We start from the raw sequence: 17,601 nt of genomic DNA, 5'->3' as shown, positions 1-17,601 counted from the left end.
TTTTTTAGAAAGAATGGAAGGATACTTTGATTGTGGACAAACTGCCATCAAGAAAAAGAAGAGTCCTTACCTATTCAGTGCAAATGCATGATGAAACTTCACATGATGATGCAAAGCCAAGTCAAAGGTTGGAAGTTTTTCTAATGCCTCTACCAATTTCACAATAGAATCATAATCCTTCCAAAAAAGATAAATAAAATAATGTATTAAAACATGATCTCATATCAGGCGGAAAAAAACAACAACTTGTCTAAGTCTTCCTTGGCCTGAAAGAATAAAAACTGCATACTGAATGGATATAATATCTACAATTCAATACAATACAATTGGGACCTACAATAATAGTATCGTTCAGTTCTCTTTGGTCTACAAGACAAAGGAGTCCCTGCAGATTCTACTCTGCTAGTCATTGCCACTTAGTCATTTATCATCTCCGTTTCAAGGCCACTGAGCCAGCGCTCTCTGAAGATGTTTCTGTGGTCATGTGGCCAGCATGACGTCGCTGAGTGCTGTTTTCTCCCTCCAAAGTATGCAAGAGCTAGGTGAAGATGGTCATTCACCCCATTGTGTGTTGCTCAGGTCTCAAACTCAGGCTATTAGCTTTCCAGCCAACAAGCCAGCACCTTAACCACTGAACCACTGTGCCACCCTTTTGGTTTACAAAGTTGACTCTAATTACATTCAGAAGGAGGCAATTGCTTTTCATTGTTTTCAAACTTTTGAAAGGGCAACAAAAAGAACAGATAATTTTTAATGTTGCATGTGATTCATTGGAAATATCTTTTGAATTTTGATATGAAATATTTCCATAATCAAATCAAGTCTTTGTATCCAACAATGCAATAAAAAAATCTCAAAGAACATGTTGACAGGTCATTAATAATGTTATTATCTTTCACTCTCTCAATGCCCTGTAATAACTATTTCATTTTGGTAGTTTCAGACAGCTATTATCCTTAAGCACTTCTGGATGTGCAACATTTATTTATTTATTTATTTATTTATTTATTTATTTATATACCGCCCTATCTCCCTTACGGGACTCAGGGCGGTGAACAGGCGATACTAAAAACCACAATAATAAATAAATAGTTTCTGTGCTAAAATCAAATTAAATAACAGGCCTGTTCTAAAAACACCCCATACAAAACCCCCACTAAAACATAATCATAGTGGAGTATCTTTATGAGCCATTCCCTTCCCACCCCACCCTACAAATGACAGCACGTATCCCGCCGTCTGGCTTGTGCACCTTGCTGTTCTACCTGAAATAAAGAAAGATTTTACTTCACATCCAAACTACTTTCAGACAGTTTAACAGGAACATGGGCAAGCTTTATTGACATGATTACAACAAGAAAGACAATAAACCAGACATGACATTTCCATATACAAAAGACATATGCTTAATAATCTCCTCATTATGGGTTTCCGTTACTCAGCCATCAACTGTATCCTGTGCTTTTGAGTGCAGATTTTAGAAGTATAGCCAGTCTGAAGAAAACCCTCAGTATCTGAAATTCAGTTCTTTTTTTAAAACCCATCAGTTCTATAGAGTATGTGATAGCAAGGCAGGGTATCATATAGAAATGGAATTTAGTCCCATAATTTGCTGAATCTTTGTCATTGTGCTTATAATATAATGTCCCCCAATATGCATAATGGATTCTACTTAAAAAAAATCTGAATATTAGCCATTCTATATCCCTTTTCACAGTTCTAGGCATAATGTAAATGCACACAGTTGCCATGGTAACAACATTCATTTATTAAATCTGGCAACTGTTAAAAATATTTTCAGCCTGCCATGAGCATATGCGGTAGTGACCATTTACCCCAAGCCCTCTGCAGAGTCCACCTGGCCCCGATCCATTCTGTGTCAAGCATTTGTTCTGAGAACGTCCAAAATAGCCTTTTAACATATGATAAATTTGAATCCCTCTGTAGTAAATTTAGACACTAAACGGCCACATATTTATACATTTCTAACTAAAATCATCCCTTTCTCGCCCCTGCCCACCCACCATCAAACTAAACCCTTTGAGAGGGGAAAAAAATGGAAGGATGGAGGAAAAATTGTGGAAAATCTGGTTTGGTAGGAATGACTGCTATTTTTAGGAAAGAGCATTCACTGTAAATTTCTTTACAAAGTCCCACTTGTTTCACTTCTGTTTGCATTTTCAGGAATGAGTACTTGTTTTATGCAAGCAAAAAATGAAAGGCTGGCAAACTGGTGGGATGCTGTAGTTTGCTGGCATATAAAAAATAATCTATAGCTCAGGGAATTGGGGATTAAGTGGGTGGGGTGATCTAAAAAAGCTTAGTAAGAACTAAGGATACTTAGGGAACATAAAATGTTGAATGACCTATGCTGACTAGAATTGAATAGAGTCCCTCTCATATGTTAATGAAACAGAGTTAATAGAAGTAATACATTTAAATTAAACATTCAATTCCTACCTGAATATCCCTGTAAGATAACAGCAGGTTTATCACAATGTCAGCAGACAAAAGCTCAATGTTATCCACTCGCTGTCTTATCCTGGCCAATTCTGCAGCTAATTCCTTCCCAGTGTACAAGTTACGAGCTTTTCTGATATCGTTAAGTATTGATTCCCTGAAGTATTGGCTAGAATAGAAAACAAATAATCAAGTCATAAAATACAAAGATTGTAATTTAATTCAGATTACTGGCTATCTAACAGACCTGTCACTGGCTACATATTTTACTCGTAAGTCATTTCACACTAGGAAGCAAAGATCTTCAGTGGCAAAAATGCTTTGCCTAAAGTTGGACAAGCAGTCGACTTGGTCTTTGTGAAATTTATTGGCACTCTGCTTCTTTGAGGGATTATTTCTTTGGGGAAGGAGGAGAAAGGGATGATAAGAAACTGGAGATTCCTGTCAATTTGGTCCTCTGAACATCCCTTAGAAATGTTCACAAATCTGTAGCGACTGAGGGTTCAAGAGGGACAACTGAATCGCCCAACTGATTATTCAGTATGCCCTATTTTTTAAAAATCCCCAGTTCATTCCCAGTTCTTACCATCATCACACAGGGTGGTAGATGGCCTTAGGCAAGCTTCTCAGCTTCATCCTTTCCCTAATTGTATGTAATACAGTAAAATAAGGATGTTGGTACATTAATTAATTAATTTAATATGTGTTATTTATTATTAAATTTCTATACTGCCTATCTCACCAAGGCTTTTCAATGTTTCTAATATATAAATGTCAGGTATGAGTGTTATCAAATTTCCCTGTAAATGCCTTACCTATTAAACAGCAAGGGGCCTCCCTGGGTTGCCATTATAATTCTGAAGAAGCAATTCATTTCCAAACTGAATATAAAAGGGGATCTTTTTTCCCCAGGCTTCTTTTCTCTACTTCAACTCATCCCCAAATATGCCTATCACTTCCAAGCAAAGCATCTTCCCCATAAGCTTAAAAGGGAAGTGGTATCTTATTTCCAAATGGTGAAGGGTATAAAGCCATGGTGGCAAACCTATGGCACGCTTGCCACAGATGGCATGCAGAGCCTTCTCTGTAGGCACGCGCGCAATCACCCCAGTCCTAGGCCTTCAGCTGGGTTTTATAAAACCTTTTCCTTTTGGCCTCCACCACCGTGTGCAAAAAAAAAAAAAGGTTCAATCAATCAATCAATCAATTTCAACTTCTTGCAGGGAAAAAAAAAGATCTCGCCAAGTTGGAATTGATTGATTGAACTTTTTAATCCCACCCAGTCTGCCGTTACCACCGCAGCCACGCCCACCCAATGGGCCATGCCCACCCAGCACACAACGATATATAAGTGGGTTTTGGGTTGCAGTTTGGGCACTCGGTTTCTAAAAGGTTCGCCATCACTGGTATAAGGCAAAGTGGTTTCTCTCCTTTCTGATCTACTTTTCATCTTTTTGGACTTTTATTAATCATGAAAGCTTTTGACAGATGGAAGAATGGACAGAATAATGGACCATTGAAGAAGGTGATACAGATGGAAATCCCAGCCTGGTGCTCAAATAGCCTTGATCAGAAGTAATATGGAAGCCAAAGTTCAAGCAACTAGCCATCCTAACATGAAATTACTCTGATAGACATGAACAGAATATTGTATTGGCTGCTGTTTTCAAATGCTATGTCTGTTACACTTACTGGGTCCATATGATTTTCTTGAGGGGTCCTTGGTGTTCTCTGAGCTTGCTTGTTTTCTTGCAGACGTTTCATTACCCTAACTAGATAAAATCATCAGTGCTAATAAGGAGTGCCATTTGCTGTCAGTTTATATCCTGGTGTCTTGTCTGTCTATGTGGGCGGGGACGGTCTTAGGGATTCTTTGGCCGGGCCGTTTACTAATGGCTCTTTGGTAGTTTCTTGATTGGGGTATTGCTTACTTGTTGATCTGAAAGTGACCTTGGAGTTAATCTATGGTGGAGAGGTGCTGAGTCTTTTTCTTTTTCGGACTAGTTGATTGTCTCTTTTGCATAGTCTATAGTCTATAGTTTATAGATGTTATTAATGTCTATGTGTCTATTGATGACTGATCTGTCAGAGCGCCAGGCTTCTGGAAATTCTCTGGCATTTCTAGATTTGGCCTGGATATGGTGTAGGATTCTCTAGGTCTAGGATTGTCACATTTTCTCAACTGATACTGTAGTTAAATCTGTCTATATGTTGTGAAATTAAAGAATTTTCGTCATGCTTTTTGACAGCCAGTTGGTGTTCATGGATGCGTTCTGCCAGTCTTCTGCCTGTTTGTCCTACATGGTGGTTGTTGCAGTTCTTACACTGTATGTAGTAGATGACTCCTGTTTTTTTCTTCTGAGGTTGCTGGGTCTTTGAGTTTACTTAGGATGTTTTGAAGGGCTGTAGTTGGTTTGTGTGCTATGCTGATTTTATTTTTATGGCAAATTTAAATGTTATAGCTGAAGACACTCCATACCTTGAGCTGCCCTGTGCCATCTTCAAGAGCTGAATAAAGCGGTCAACTAAGGGTAAGCATATTGGTCCCAGCAACAGTTCAAAGTTGGGTTGCATCAATTCAGTCAATCCCTTCATGAAACTGCTGTCACAGCAATAGACTTTGTTATGGGGAGTTATCATATATGGAACAAATATATAATTGCCAGTGCACATCTGCACAAAAGGAGGAAAAGGGTGTGTTTAGCAATGTAAATTATAACATACATAAGATAATCTTAAAGTCAATATACTTTGTAGAATGTGACTAACACCTAACATAATTTTCGTACTGTGAATCTCTTTAATTCATGCAGGTTTCCTTATTAATAGATGGCACTGTATACTTATATGATTAACACTCCACATTTCTTTCCTTATGGGAACATACAGCAACTCATACCAACAAAATACATCTAAACAACAAAAATAGCAACATATATAACATAAAAATAATGATCAGTTAATTAAAAGTGGAAAGTTTTTCCATGTTCCCTCTACTGAAATAATGATACCTCTGCCTTCCCCACACTGGTGTCCAGATGTGATAGACTACAATTCCCATCTGTCCTGAACTGAATGTTCATAGTGACTGGGAATGAGGGAAACTATAATCAAACATATCTGGAGAGCTATGTTATTTATGTTAGTTATCAGATTGGGAAAAAATTGGCAGAACACTACTATTTAAGGAGGGAATTCTTCAAAGTACCTTTACTGAAAGAACAACCTGCACATCAGACAAATTTGAACATAAAGAAGCTCTGCAGGTGAACAAATATTTGGATTATGCAAGGTAAGGAATTATAGTAATGGATCTCTATTTTACTGTTTACTCTTGTAAACATGAAGGATATTCTTTGTAGAACTGAAAGGAGACAACTATAATTTTAAATGATGGCATAGGAAACAGATACCATAAGAAGAAATTCTTGGTATTATACAACAATTTGCATTATAATCAGTGGTGGGATTCAAGTATGTGAACAACCAGTTCTCTGTGTAGATGCCACTTCCAGAGTTCCATTCTGGGCGTGGGCAGCAAAAAATTAGCTACCAGTTCTGCTGAACTGGTGTGAACTGACTGAATCCCACCATTGATTAAAATGCATTATAATATATACATTAAATTATAATGTAAAGAATAGAGGGAAATTCAAAGTTTATCAAGGTTGAATTATTGAAATATCATCAAGCATCTTAACTATATTTTTCACATCAGGATTAAGCATAAAACTTTCACATAACTTTTAAATATTTAGACATGAATATACTCAAAGTTTTAAATAACTTTAAATTACTGCCCTGTCTGGAAAGCATAAGAAAGGATACAAAAAGACAAAAAACAATTTCTCTAAAAGAAACATTTTATATTTGCTGAAAAACAAAGCAGGGTAAGGCATAGCCTGCTTAAAAATATATTATCAAGCAGCTCAGTTGGCATAGTTATTCCTTTAAAGTAGAAGAATCAACAAAGCAATGGACTGAGATGGAAAATACTTGGTTTTAGGCTATGAATGTAAACTTGGTCAGCCAGTTGGCTTTCATGCCTAAGCAGGAACTACAATTCATAATCTGCTGATAAATAGCCAGATGCCTTAACCACTAGACCAAATTGGCTCTCATCCTGCCAAACTAATGCTATCAAAATTATTACAAGCTAAAATGTAACTTGTTTTATTTAAAATATTAATAATTAAGAGAAAAAAATCATTTTTTTAGAGATCATAAGCTATAATGCTAATACTACTATAGTTATGCTCATGATGAGAGCACACAGACAGAGATAAGCAAGCCGTGCTCATTCTTTTTGCAATTCCCAACTTTCTCAACAAGCACAGCCCTCCTCAATGTGCTGGCTGGAAATTTTGGAAGCTGGAGGACTAAAACAGTGGTACCCATACTTTCTGGCCCCAGGGACTGGTTTCCATGGATGGGGGAGGGGGGGTCGGGGGGGGGGAGAGAGGCACAACCTAGATCCCATATGCAGATGAAGTTTCGCTTATGCGGCCCGTGGGTTAGGGACCCCTGGACTAAAGCACTGGAAAACAAAAAACTGAAATAATAGCCTAACCTAAAATAGATAAAATCTAAATTCCCTAGAAAAAAAATCAGGTTTCTCTACAGAGTTGCCCTCCACATAAACAAGCACAATGTTGATATAAAGTTCTACTTTTTGCAGTAATTACAGCTCTCTTTTGTTAGAAAGATCCTGTCAACTCAGAGAAGCTAAGGCATGTTAATTATTAAATATGCTTTTGTAGCATTCATTAGATCTTTTCTAATTATTTCCAAGAGGAAACACTAACAGGATGATGATGAATTGATTCTTCTTGTACAAACCTTATTTTGCCACTCTCTGAAAACACACATAATAACTATGTTAGAGCACTGTTGAAATGTCCTTCCTGCAGCATTTTTTTGAGCAGTAGTAATAAATAGCAAGCTTCAGAGCCTATTAAGAGTTAGGAATGGCCTTTTCCACCTAGAATGGTGAAATGTGCACACAGGCACCTGTGGGCACATGCATACAGACCCAGACTGATATTTTGCAACAGAATTAGGAATTTAAAATGCATAATATCATGCATAATTATTAAGATTTAGGAAAAATTTCTGATCTTTCATCACTGGCCTAATGTTCACATTATTTGTGAACCTGATACTCATCACATTCTTTCTTCTGCACAGATTTCATCATTCAAAAGTAGATATCACCATCAATGAAGCAGTATGTTTAGTGACTGCTTCTCAAATCTACACCAATTGAAAAATATATATCTTCTCGCTGGCATTGCCCCACATAAGATCAGGAGAGAAGTTGCAGCAGACAAGAGAATGACCCTTGACATCCTCTGAGCAGACATATGCCCCAAGCCAGCTGACTCAGATTTAGGAACAGCTTTATAGCAAAACCAATCATTCTTGAGGGTACACAAGAACAAAATCAAATTAAAAGATGGAGGTGGGAGACCGTTGAGCAAGAAATAACATTAAAGGATATGGTTGAAGGATCCGACCTCCCTTATACTACTTGGAAGACCCTGAATAGGTTGAGTTGCTGCATAACTCTCAATTTATATTCTCTCTCTCTCTCTCTCTCTCTCTCTCTCTCACACACACACACACACACACACACACACAGACAGAATTAATGTCACTTGTGAAATTTCTCTAAGTCTATTAACAAACAGCAGTCCTATTTTTCTTCTCTGTTTGTACAAATTACTTGCTATTTCTCCTATGAGCCATCAGATATTTCTCAGTTGGGGCAGACAGATTTTCTGAAGTAAGTTGAGTATGTGCAAAAGGATACTACAGTTGGACCAGAAACCTAGGCACGTGAACTCACCACATTTCATATTTATTTATTTAAGTTTTGAGGCCACCCAAATCCTTAATTTTGGGCAACTAACAACATAAATAGAAAAAAAAACAGTGTAGAACATCTAGAATTATTCACTTGTGTTTCTGTTTTTTGGAATTCAAAGCACTTACTATATTCGACAGCACAGTATCAGTAGTAGAATCCTTCAAGTGTTTGGGTTCTATCATCTCCCAAGATTTGAAATGGACACCTAACATTAGAATCATCCTCAAAAAAGCACAATAAAAAAACGTTCTTCCTGCGTCAACTTAGAAGTTCACATTGCTCCAGGAGCTATTGATACAGTTCTACAGAGGAATGATTAAATCCATGTATAAATCCATCTCTGTCTGGTTTGGTACAGCAACTAAACAGGACGGATACAGACTCCAGTGGATAATTAGGACTGCAGAAAAAAAGAACTGCAACTAATTTGCTTTCCATAGAAGATCTGTATATTATGTGGATAAGAAAGGGAACTGAGAAAATAACTGCAGATCTCTCTCATCCTGGACATTTCCCTTCAGGGTGCCGCTCTACAGCATTACATGCCAAAACAATTTTCCCCTCATGCCATCATTCTGCTGAATACCTAATCCTCATAGTACTGGTCTTACGTCTAAGTATATTCACCCAAGTTGTATGGCTGTAGTATTATTATTATTATCCTTCTCATCTTCTCTTATTGTTCCATTATTATGATTATTATAACCCCGCTGTTTTGCATTTACACTGAGAGCTTCTGCACCTGAGACAAATTCCATATGTGTCTAATCACTCCTGGCCAAATAAAATATACTATTCTAATATTTTACTGTATTTTGCAATTTATCACTATTAGCTGCTTTAGACAGCTAAATGGAAATGTAATTAAGAGTAAATTAATTAACTACATGGAAATGTAATTAACTACATGGAAATGTAATTAAGAGTAAATTAATTAACTATATGTTTTAGGATTGTGATAACATAACATACACAATTTTTCAAATGCAGAAATAAAATGAATGAAAAGTTGGTTGCCTTCCTAAAACCTGAGCCATTTCATACCAGAAATGTCTCAAAGAAATGCCATGGATGGAAACTTGCACCAAGATTTTATATCTAGCATATCAAAGAGAATACTCAGTTGATTGCTGATACTTCTGGACAGGCTGAGAAAATTTAAGATTTTCATTAATATTACTAGAGGATAAAAAGTTGAGACAGTCCTCTATAATGACACTTCCCAAAGCTGCAGTCCTCGTGCCTAAAATATAATCATTGTCAAACACATTTCCCGGTTCAATTTTCTGATGTAGCCTTCAAATAGAGAAAAGAGACAAAAATATCCTATCCAGCTCTGCAAAACAATTCTCTTTGCAAATTGCCAAGAGGTACACAAGGGAATGCAGCATTTGGATAACTGTGATGCCAGCCAAACGAGGAGTCCTAAGATAAAGCATCCTTCCTGCTAAGACCACCAAGTACTTTGAAGCTCTAGAAAGGAAGTCAAGTTCAATGATCATTCCTCATGAGACAAAACTTGCTTTGAACTCTGCATTTTTTAAAAACTCTGTCCATGTAATCAGCATTCCTCCACAGCCCATGCACTTGAATCCTAAAGCGACTTGAGTTGTCTGGCAAGAGGTTATTCAGAATTCTACTTACTATCAGATTTGAACTATCGAAGACAAGAGAACGGGTGTCTTTCTGCTCTTTTATCAGACAAAAGCAGAAAGGCATTCAGGGTGACTTTCTTATTTGAGCAAATATAGGGTAGGATAAATGTGGTTCTCCTGATTACACTATCATGCCACAGTTATGAAACGCCAGAGTAGCATGATATTTAATCGTAGTCTGATTTCACAATTAATTTTCGGACTGAGAGAATTGGGATAAATATTATTTTGGGGTCCCATCTCACGTTATCAAAAGTGTTATTTGTTCTTGCAATAACAAATATTCTCCTCATAAATGTCTGTGGAGATTCTCAGTCATCCACGTCATGGCTGTCCCAAATGTGCTTTTTCAGGAGGCAACTGGACTTTCTTGTTTTTCTTTGAAGACGTTTCGCTTCTCATCCAAGAAGCTTCTTCAGCTCATTCCCCATCATCTGGTCAGAGCTGAAGAAGCTTCTTTGAAACGTCTTCAAAGAAAAACAATGAAGTCCAATTGCCTCCTGAAAAACCACATTTGGGATTCTCCTCACAAATAATAACAAATATTCTCCTCAGTCTGCCACCCCAGGAACTTTTGAATTCTCTGCAGGATCAGCTTAGCTTTTGTGCTGCCTTCAAAGTATAGTTTTGTGCAGGTTCTTATCTTTTCTGCTCGAGGCACAGCTGCATATCCTCCCTAGTTCATAAAATAGTGAAGAATACAGTCAAGTGTTGATAAGGAGTGCTTAGCAACAAAAGATGTTTGAGCTAAATCTTTTCATTGTTAGTTTAGGTGCCATTTCTATCCAGAGAGACTGTGGGTAGCCTACATTCTTTTCCTTTAACAAGAAAATTTAAATAGGAAAAAATATCATAAAAGAACAACCATCTAAATAAAAGTCAAACTACAAAGAAAACCATGACTACTGAAGAACAATAAACATCCAAACGCATAACCAATGTGGGGCTTCAGTTCCCACTCTCTCAAAAATCTAAGTTTTTATAGCTATCTTAAAACTCAACAGGGTAACATTGTTCTTCTGCAATAAAGACTACAGTAAATGTGATGTAGGCACAGAAAGTACATAATAATTCTAGTAGTCTGGAAAATCAATTTGTTCTGCCAGATCTCTGCAAGAGAAGAAATCGTAACTTTCAGTATCTATCACCATATGATTTTAAACTGATCAAATTTATCACACATTAGCCCAAATTCACCCTACACTTTGTAATATGGCTCATCTACATCCTATTTCTTTTCTATTAAAAGATGGAAGTGATGTTAAATATTGACATCTTGCCGTATTTGTCATGTCTCCTGACTGACTTCCTCTCAGAAGAACATCATTAGTTCTCTGGGTGTAGGAAAAGAAGAAGCTGAGCTGGAAGGCAGCATTAAAAGTGTCATAATTTGGACTCACTGCATTGTTATAAAAGATCTAAGTTGCCACCAGTGAATTCCGTTGACCCTTAATCTAGTGCCAATTTAGCGTTGACCGTTAGTTGACTAGATTCTTGTATTAGAGGCAGTATAATAATAAACTCTTCTGTGCTTTGAAATCAATAAATGTTTCTGGTTTGTCTCACACTGAGGAAGAATAAAAGCAACAAATTACTAAGGTAATAAAGTGAAGTCTTATTCCTTTAAAGCAAACCCTTCAAGTTCCAGAGAGCTGCATAATTCTTGTCTACATGGGGATGCCTCTGAGGATCACTCAGAAACTGCATTTCGGTACAAAATATAGTGGCCCAGATACTGGCAGATCTGATCTGCCAAGATCACATTAAGATAAGATAATGGCCATTTTTTACTGTGAGCACACTGTGGGCGCACATTAAAAATGAATTCTGCTGCCTGCTCTCAAAGGAAAGTATATACCTACTCATACACATGCATAACACACATATACACATGCTATATACATACATACAGGGCTTTTTTTTGTCATAGAACGCCCAGAACGGAGTTCCGGCACCTTTTTTGGATGGAACCTTGTAGGGTAGGCAAGGCGGGTTGTATGACATGTGTGAGTTCCGGCACCTTTTTTTTTTTTTTTTTTAACAAAAAAACCACTGCATACATATATATACCTACACCCATACATATATATACATTACAAATATTAATCACAGTCCATTTTGAATACATAGTGGAAAAGGTTCACAAGGTTGATGCTATATGGAACAAAACTGTGACTGAATCTGGATGTTCTGTTTCAGATACCACGAAGCCTCTTCTCAGAAGGCAACAAAGAAAACAGGTCATGAAGAGGATGTGTAGTGTCCCAACTATCTATGGACCTTGCTAAAGCATCGCTTATAAGCTATGTCTGGATAGAAGGGAGTGAACTACCAATAATCTTTTCTGCCATCCTCACCACTCTCTGCATCGCCTTCCTGTATGAAACTGTAATGCTTCCAAACCAGACAGTAATGCAGTATGACAGGATGCTCTCAATCATCCCTCTATAGAAAGTAGTAAGGACAGGGGAAGGAAGATGTACTTTTCTCATGCGACACAGAAAATGCAGGCGCTGCTGTGCCTGTTTACTAGTATTTTACTGTTGAGCGACCAAGCTAGCCTATTTTTTGGCTGCACACCCAGAAACTTGATGCTGCTAACCACCTCCACAGGTGAATCATTGATACACAGAGGTGTGTGGCTGTGCCTGCCTTTTCTGAAATCAACTATGATCTCTTTAGGTTTTTTTACGTTTAAAACCAGGCTGTTTTTGTTATACCAGTTCACCAAACCCTCTACTTTCTTGCACTAAGCACCATCATTGTTATCTTGAATAAGGCCCACTACTGTTGTATAATCCGCATATTTAACAATATGGTTGGTGGCAAACCTAGCACAACATTCATGGGTCAACAGGGTGAACAACAGCCAACTTAGGACACAGCCCTGAGGAGAAACTGTGCTCAAAAAAATGTTAGAAATATTAATCCCAACTTGCATGTACTGGGGCCCATCAATAAGAAAATAAAGAATCCAGCTGCACAAAGGAGTATAAAAGCCTAAAAGGCCCAGTTTGTCTACTAGATGCTGAGGAATGATTGTACTAAATGCCAAACTGAAGTAGACTAACAGCATTTGCACAGTAGTGTTTCTTTCCATTAAGTGCGCCAAGCTCAGATGGAGAAGAGAAGAAATAGCATCCTCTGTAGACCGATTTGGACGGTAAGCAAACTGAAGCGAGTCAAATGCTGGAGGGAGGCTGGATACAATAATGTCCTTCATCAGCCTCTCAAAACATTTCATAATGATGGATGTAAGTGCAACTGGATGGTAATGATTGAGACCTGTAATTGTAGACTTTTTTGGCACTGGCAAAATAATGGCCATCTTAAAACATGATGGGACCACTGCCCACTGCAGTGAAAGATTGAAAATATCTATAAGAACACAAGCCAACTCATTTGCACGTTCCCTAAGAACAGGCCTAGGGATATTATCTGGGCCTGCTGCTTTTCGAATGTTAACTTTCCGCAATATTTTCCGGACAGAGGTAACATCAAAGCTAAGCACTTGCTCATCAGGATGGGGCAGAGTTTTCCTGTAAGACAGTGTTTCTCAACCTTGGCAACTTTACGATGTGTGGACTTCAACTCCCAGAATTCTCCAGCTACCATTGCTAGCTGGAGAATTCTGGGAGTTGAAGTCCACACATCGTAAAGTTGCCAAGGTTGAGAAACACTGCTGTAAGAGGTGCTATTTCATGCCTTGAATCTTCCCAAAAACGTGTTCAGCTCATTTAAAAAGTCTGTGTCACCCTTACCACACGATGGAGCCACCTTATAGTCTGCAATGGCCTGGGTGCCTTGCCACCTATGCCTGAAAAAAGTTCTGAACTTTCAGACAATGGGCTTGCTTTGCTCTTTTTATGGCGCTTTTCAAATTGGCTCTGGTTGTTCTGAGTACCTGCATATCGCCGGGTTTAATAGCCACATTCCACACTTTCAACATCTTGCGAATATGTCATCCATGGTTTTTCATTAGCCCTCACAACAATGTTTTTAAGGACACCGACATTCTCAATGCACTTTTGAATATATGCAGACACAGTGGTGGCATACTCCTCCACATTTATATGTTGGTTATCTATTGCCACTTCTTTCAACATGCCCCAATCCGTGCATTCAAAGCAATCTTATAGTGCTTCTATAGCTCCCTCCGTAGTATTATATCTATACTACAAGCCCTATCCCATTTACAGATAGGCTTCTGCACCTTCTCTCTCTCTCTCTCTCTCTCTCTCTCTCTCTCTCTCTCTCTCTCTCTCTCTCTCTCTCTCTCTCTCTCTCTCTCTCTCTCTCTCTCACACACACACACACACACACACACATGACTTGATGTCTAGGTTCCTGCAGGAATGTCTTCTCATAACTAGATCAACCTGTCCACCACTTTGACCAGCAGCTTTTGGTCATGCCTCACCTTCTACTAGTTTAGCATAATAAAATCAAACACATTTTTAAAGGATAGCTCCCTCAGGTCAATCAATGATTTTTGATCAGTGGAAGATTCAAGACAGAAGGAAGCATACTGCTGATGCAGAAGAATCAGAGTTTGACAAGATAGACAGGAATACTTTTTTACAAAATGCAGACTAATGGAATATGTTTTCTTCAGATGTAGCAAAAGCCACTTGTTTAAATGGTACAGTTTCCTCCACCCATATCATGGAGAGCTTGCTACTTCTTTTTGCTATGTCAACCTGTTTACAGATTTCTGAAACCTTTTACATGGCTACATACATGCTTCTGGCTTAACCAATGCAGTTTTTCTTTTGTTTACAAAAGCCTTCATGAGTTATGAGTACTGGGAAGTCTATGTGATATGCACTGTCTGTCAACCACTGACATTTATTGAGACAGGAAATGCATCTGTCTGAATACAGCTTTCAAATGCAGACGCAGAAAAGGGAAACCAGGTTGAAAAAAACTCAGTGGTAAGTTGTAAGAATAAAATGAGAAAAGAGAGTATAAAGAGCATAATACAAGAAAGATTGTTCATTTGAAGAAAACAGCAAATCTTAAAAGCAGACAAAGATAAAGTAAACTGATTAATACAATACCAAGCATCAAATCTATTAAGGTTCCAAAAAAGTTCTGCTGGGAATTGAACTGAATGATTTTATAGTTATATTATTTAATAGAAGAATCAGTAGAATTACAATTACATCTTCAGACAAGTTATCAACCAATAAAGAACTTTGCACATTTCAGAAATATATATAGCAGATGCTGAAATTTCACTTTTGTTTTTAAAAACATACTTACATTATTCTTCTGGCAAATAATTTCCTGTGAAAGGGGGGAAAAAACAGATGAGAGAACTACCCATGAATAATTTATGCATCTACTTACTGTATACTTAACAAAAAATACACTTACCTTTGTTTGCTCTGGGAATTTTAGATTTTCTTCACAAAAATCTGTTGCTTGGCATAAAAACAAATTGCTGATAGGTGCTACATTATATTAGCATTATATTAGTTGCTGAATGAAAGGGCTGTAAGTATGACTAAAATTTCTCATGTTATTAAGTCAAAAGGTTTTGGCCCTGGAAGTTAAACAGATGAAGCTTTTCTTGGAATGGGCATAAGCGAATAAGAAAAGCTTCATGAGTTAAGTTCAAGTGTATCAATTAAAAATGAAGAAGGGCAAAAAATTAATAACTAGATGGTGAAAAAAATTACCAAATAATAGTTACATCACAACTATTTACAATGTTATTAATTAATTGATACGCTTTCATGTCTATTCTGAATATTTACGCTGATATAAAGCTGAGCTAATAGCACTGGCACACCAACATCTTTGTCTATTCCAGACCCGTTAATTTTGCACATTCTAATCATTTATGACATCAGGAAAAAAGAAGAACCAATCACAATGGAAAAAGGGACCTAAATCTTTATCCTACCCGGATTGAATGCTCTCATCCTAACCGTTCAGTAGAATAATGCTCTTTTGTGCCTTTGCTAAAAATAGTACTATTTGTTACTGGAGACCTCATATTCATCAGCTATTATTTATAACAGCATCACAATTGGCTAGAACTGACAGAAACATGATGACATAGTCTCATATGTAGCACAATGTTTCTGAATATGAAACATTTCTTCTTGAAATCTTCAGTATGAAGCATATAAGTAAAATTCCAACTACATGGTTCCCACCTAAAATACCTCTGAGGAATCTGAGAAGTAAATAAAAGCACATGTTTGTACATGAAAAGAAAAAGTTAATATCACCATCCTATCTGGCTCAAGTCTTACATGTACATAGGAATATCATGTATGATATGACCAGGCTGAACCCAAGGAAGGGGTCAAACGTGCCATCAGTCACGAATCCCTTCATACCCATAAGAGGTCTAAGTCCAGCCCAACTTGAATTCCTTCTACTCTTATCTCCCACTAATTTCCTTTGGCTGTTAGTAGTTCAGATTCTTGTACAGAGCTCAGGCTTACAATTAATCTTTATACCAATTTGAACTGTCTGGATCGCCTGATTTTCCTGGCACTCGACAGATCTGGGCTACAGATTACAACATTTTAATAGATTTATATTTGTTGCTACTGTTATAACAGAAAGGAGAATTTTGTCAGGGAGAGATTTAGTTTCAGGTGGAGCAATAAAATGCAACTGCCTATCCAAAGGCTTTTTAATGAATGAGGCATACATTCTACAGAATGTCTCAATTTCCTGATAAGAGACGATAACTTTTTAACAAGTATTAACCAGTCTGAAATACACTTAAATTGCATTTGGACACTGAAGGGAACAAACATATCTTTGAAAGAGTGATACGTGAAGCTGGGTTTCACAAATAAAATGTATCTACAATTTAAAGTTGATATGTTATCCTGCTAAAAACATGGGATCCCAATTCCATTTTTTTCCTGGTCATGAAAAAGAAGAAGTGATACGTTTTTTGACTGCCTTCTATAGTCAGAACTGTTTTACCATATGCTATCTGTCATGTAGGTCAATCCAACTGATGCAACCATTAGTACAGATCATCCTCTTTTCTCACATCTTTTGTACATTCCGCTGGTATTAAGCAACAAGAAAGTATTTTTTGTTGTGGTTCTTACTCTGTGAAATACCCTCCTTCTTGAGATAAAGCTTGTGTCAACCTTATTACAATTGACAAACAAGCTGAAAGCATAAATCTTCACATTTGATGTCTCAAGATGGTATACTTCCACAAGGCCATAGGTTTACACATTCTGGGCTGTTTCAGTCTTCTTATCTGATCAATCTGATTGCAGTTTAAATGTACGTGACATGCATTTTAGTGTTGCAAACTCTTAGGAACACATGGCAAGATAGGCAATATATAAACAATTTAAATACACAGCTAAGTAATATAAGAATAACATTAAGAATATGCCGGGACTAGAATACAATAAAACTACTGAAAAAGTAAGAGTAATATAATACAATCAACCAATGAATTGTGTTGTGCATTTCAGGGTCTGTTTGAGCTCCAGAGACATGAATATGCATATGCAAGCAGGGGTTGAGAAATGCAAGACAATAATGTTAATTGCTAAACACATTCTCAGAAGGTATCAAAAATGTAATAGTATAAAAAACCCTTTAACTATCAGATCATGTGAT

At 37.3% G+C, this 17,601-nt stretch overlaps 1 protein-coding gene across 1 annotated transcript in view; it reads right to left on the bottom strand.

Moving 5' to 3' along the window:
* Positions 1 to 15,263, bottom strand: part of MAP3K5 (mitogen-activated protein kinase kinase kinase 5) — a 73,902-nt gene extending 58,639 nt beyond the window's left edge. Inside the window, exons 1-4 of the mRNA XM_015810003.1 lie at positions 15,250 to 15,263; positions 4,940 to 5,133; positions 2,461 to 2,629; positions 71 to 177 (exon numbers count right to left, since the gene is read on the bottom strand). Coding sequence (XP_015665489.1) covers positions 71 to 177; positions 2,461 to 2,629; positions 4,940 to 5,133 — 470 coding nt within the window. The 5' untranslated portion in view covers positions 15,250 to 15,263. The remainder of the gene's footprint in view (positions 1 to 70; positions 178 to 2,460; positions 2,630 to 4,939; positions 5,134 to 15,249) is intronic.
* Between the last annotated feature and the right edge of the window lie 2,338 nt (positions 15,264 to 17,601).

The sequence above is a fragment of the Protobothrops mucrosquamatus genome, unplaced genomic scaffold (assembly GCF_001527695.2).
Source record: "Protobothrops mucrosquamatus isolate PMUCROS unplaced genomic scaffold, P.Mucros_1.0 scaffold_33, whole genome shotgun sequence".
In the NCBI taxonomy this organism is placed as follows: Eukaryota; Metazoa; Chordata; class Lepidosauria; order Squamata; family Viperidae; genus Protobothrops; species Protobothrops mucrosquamatus.
The sequence above is the reverse complement of the archived record's forward strand: the minus strand, read 5'-3'. Positions and strand labels throughout refer to the sequence as shown.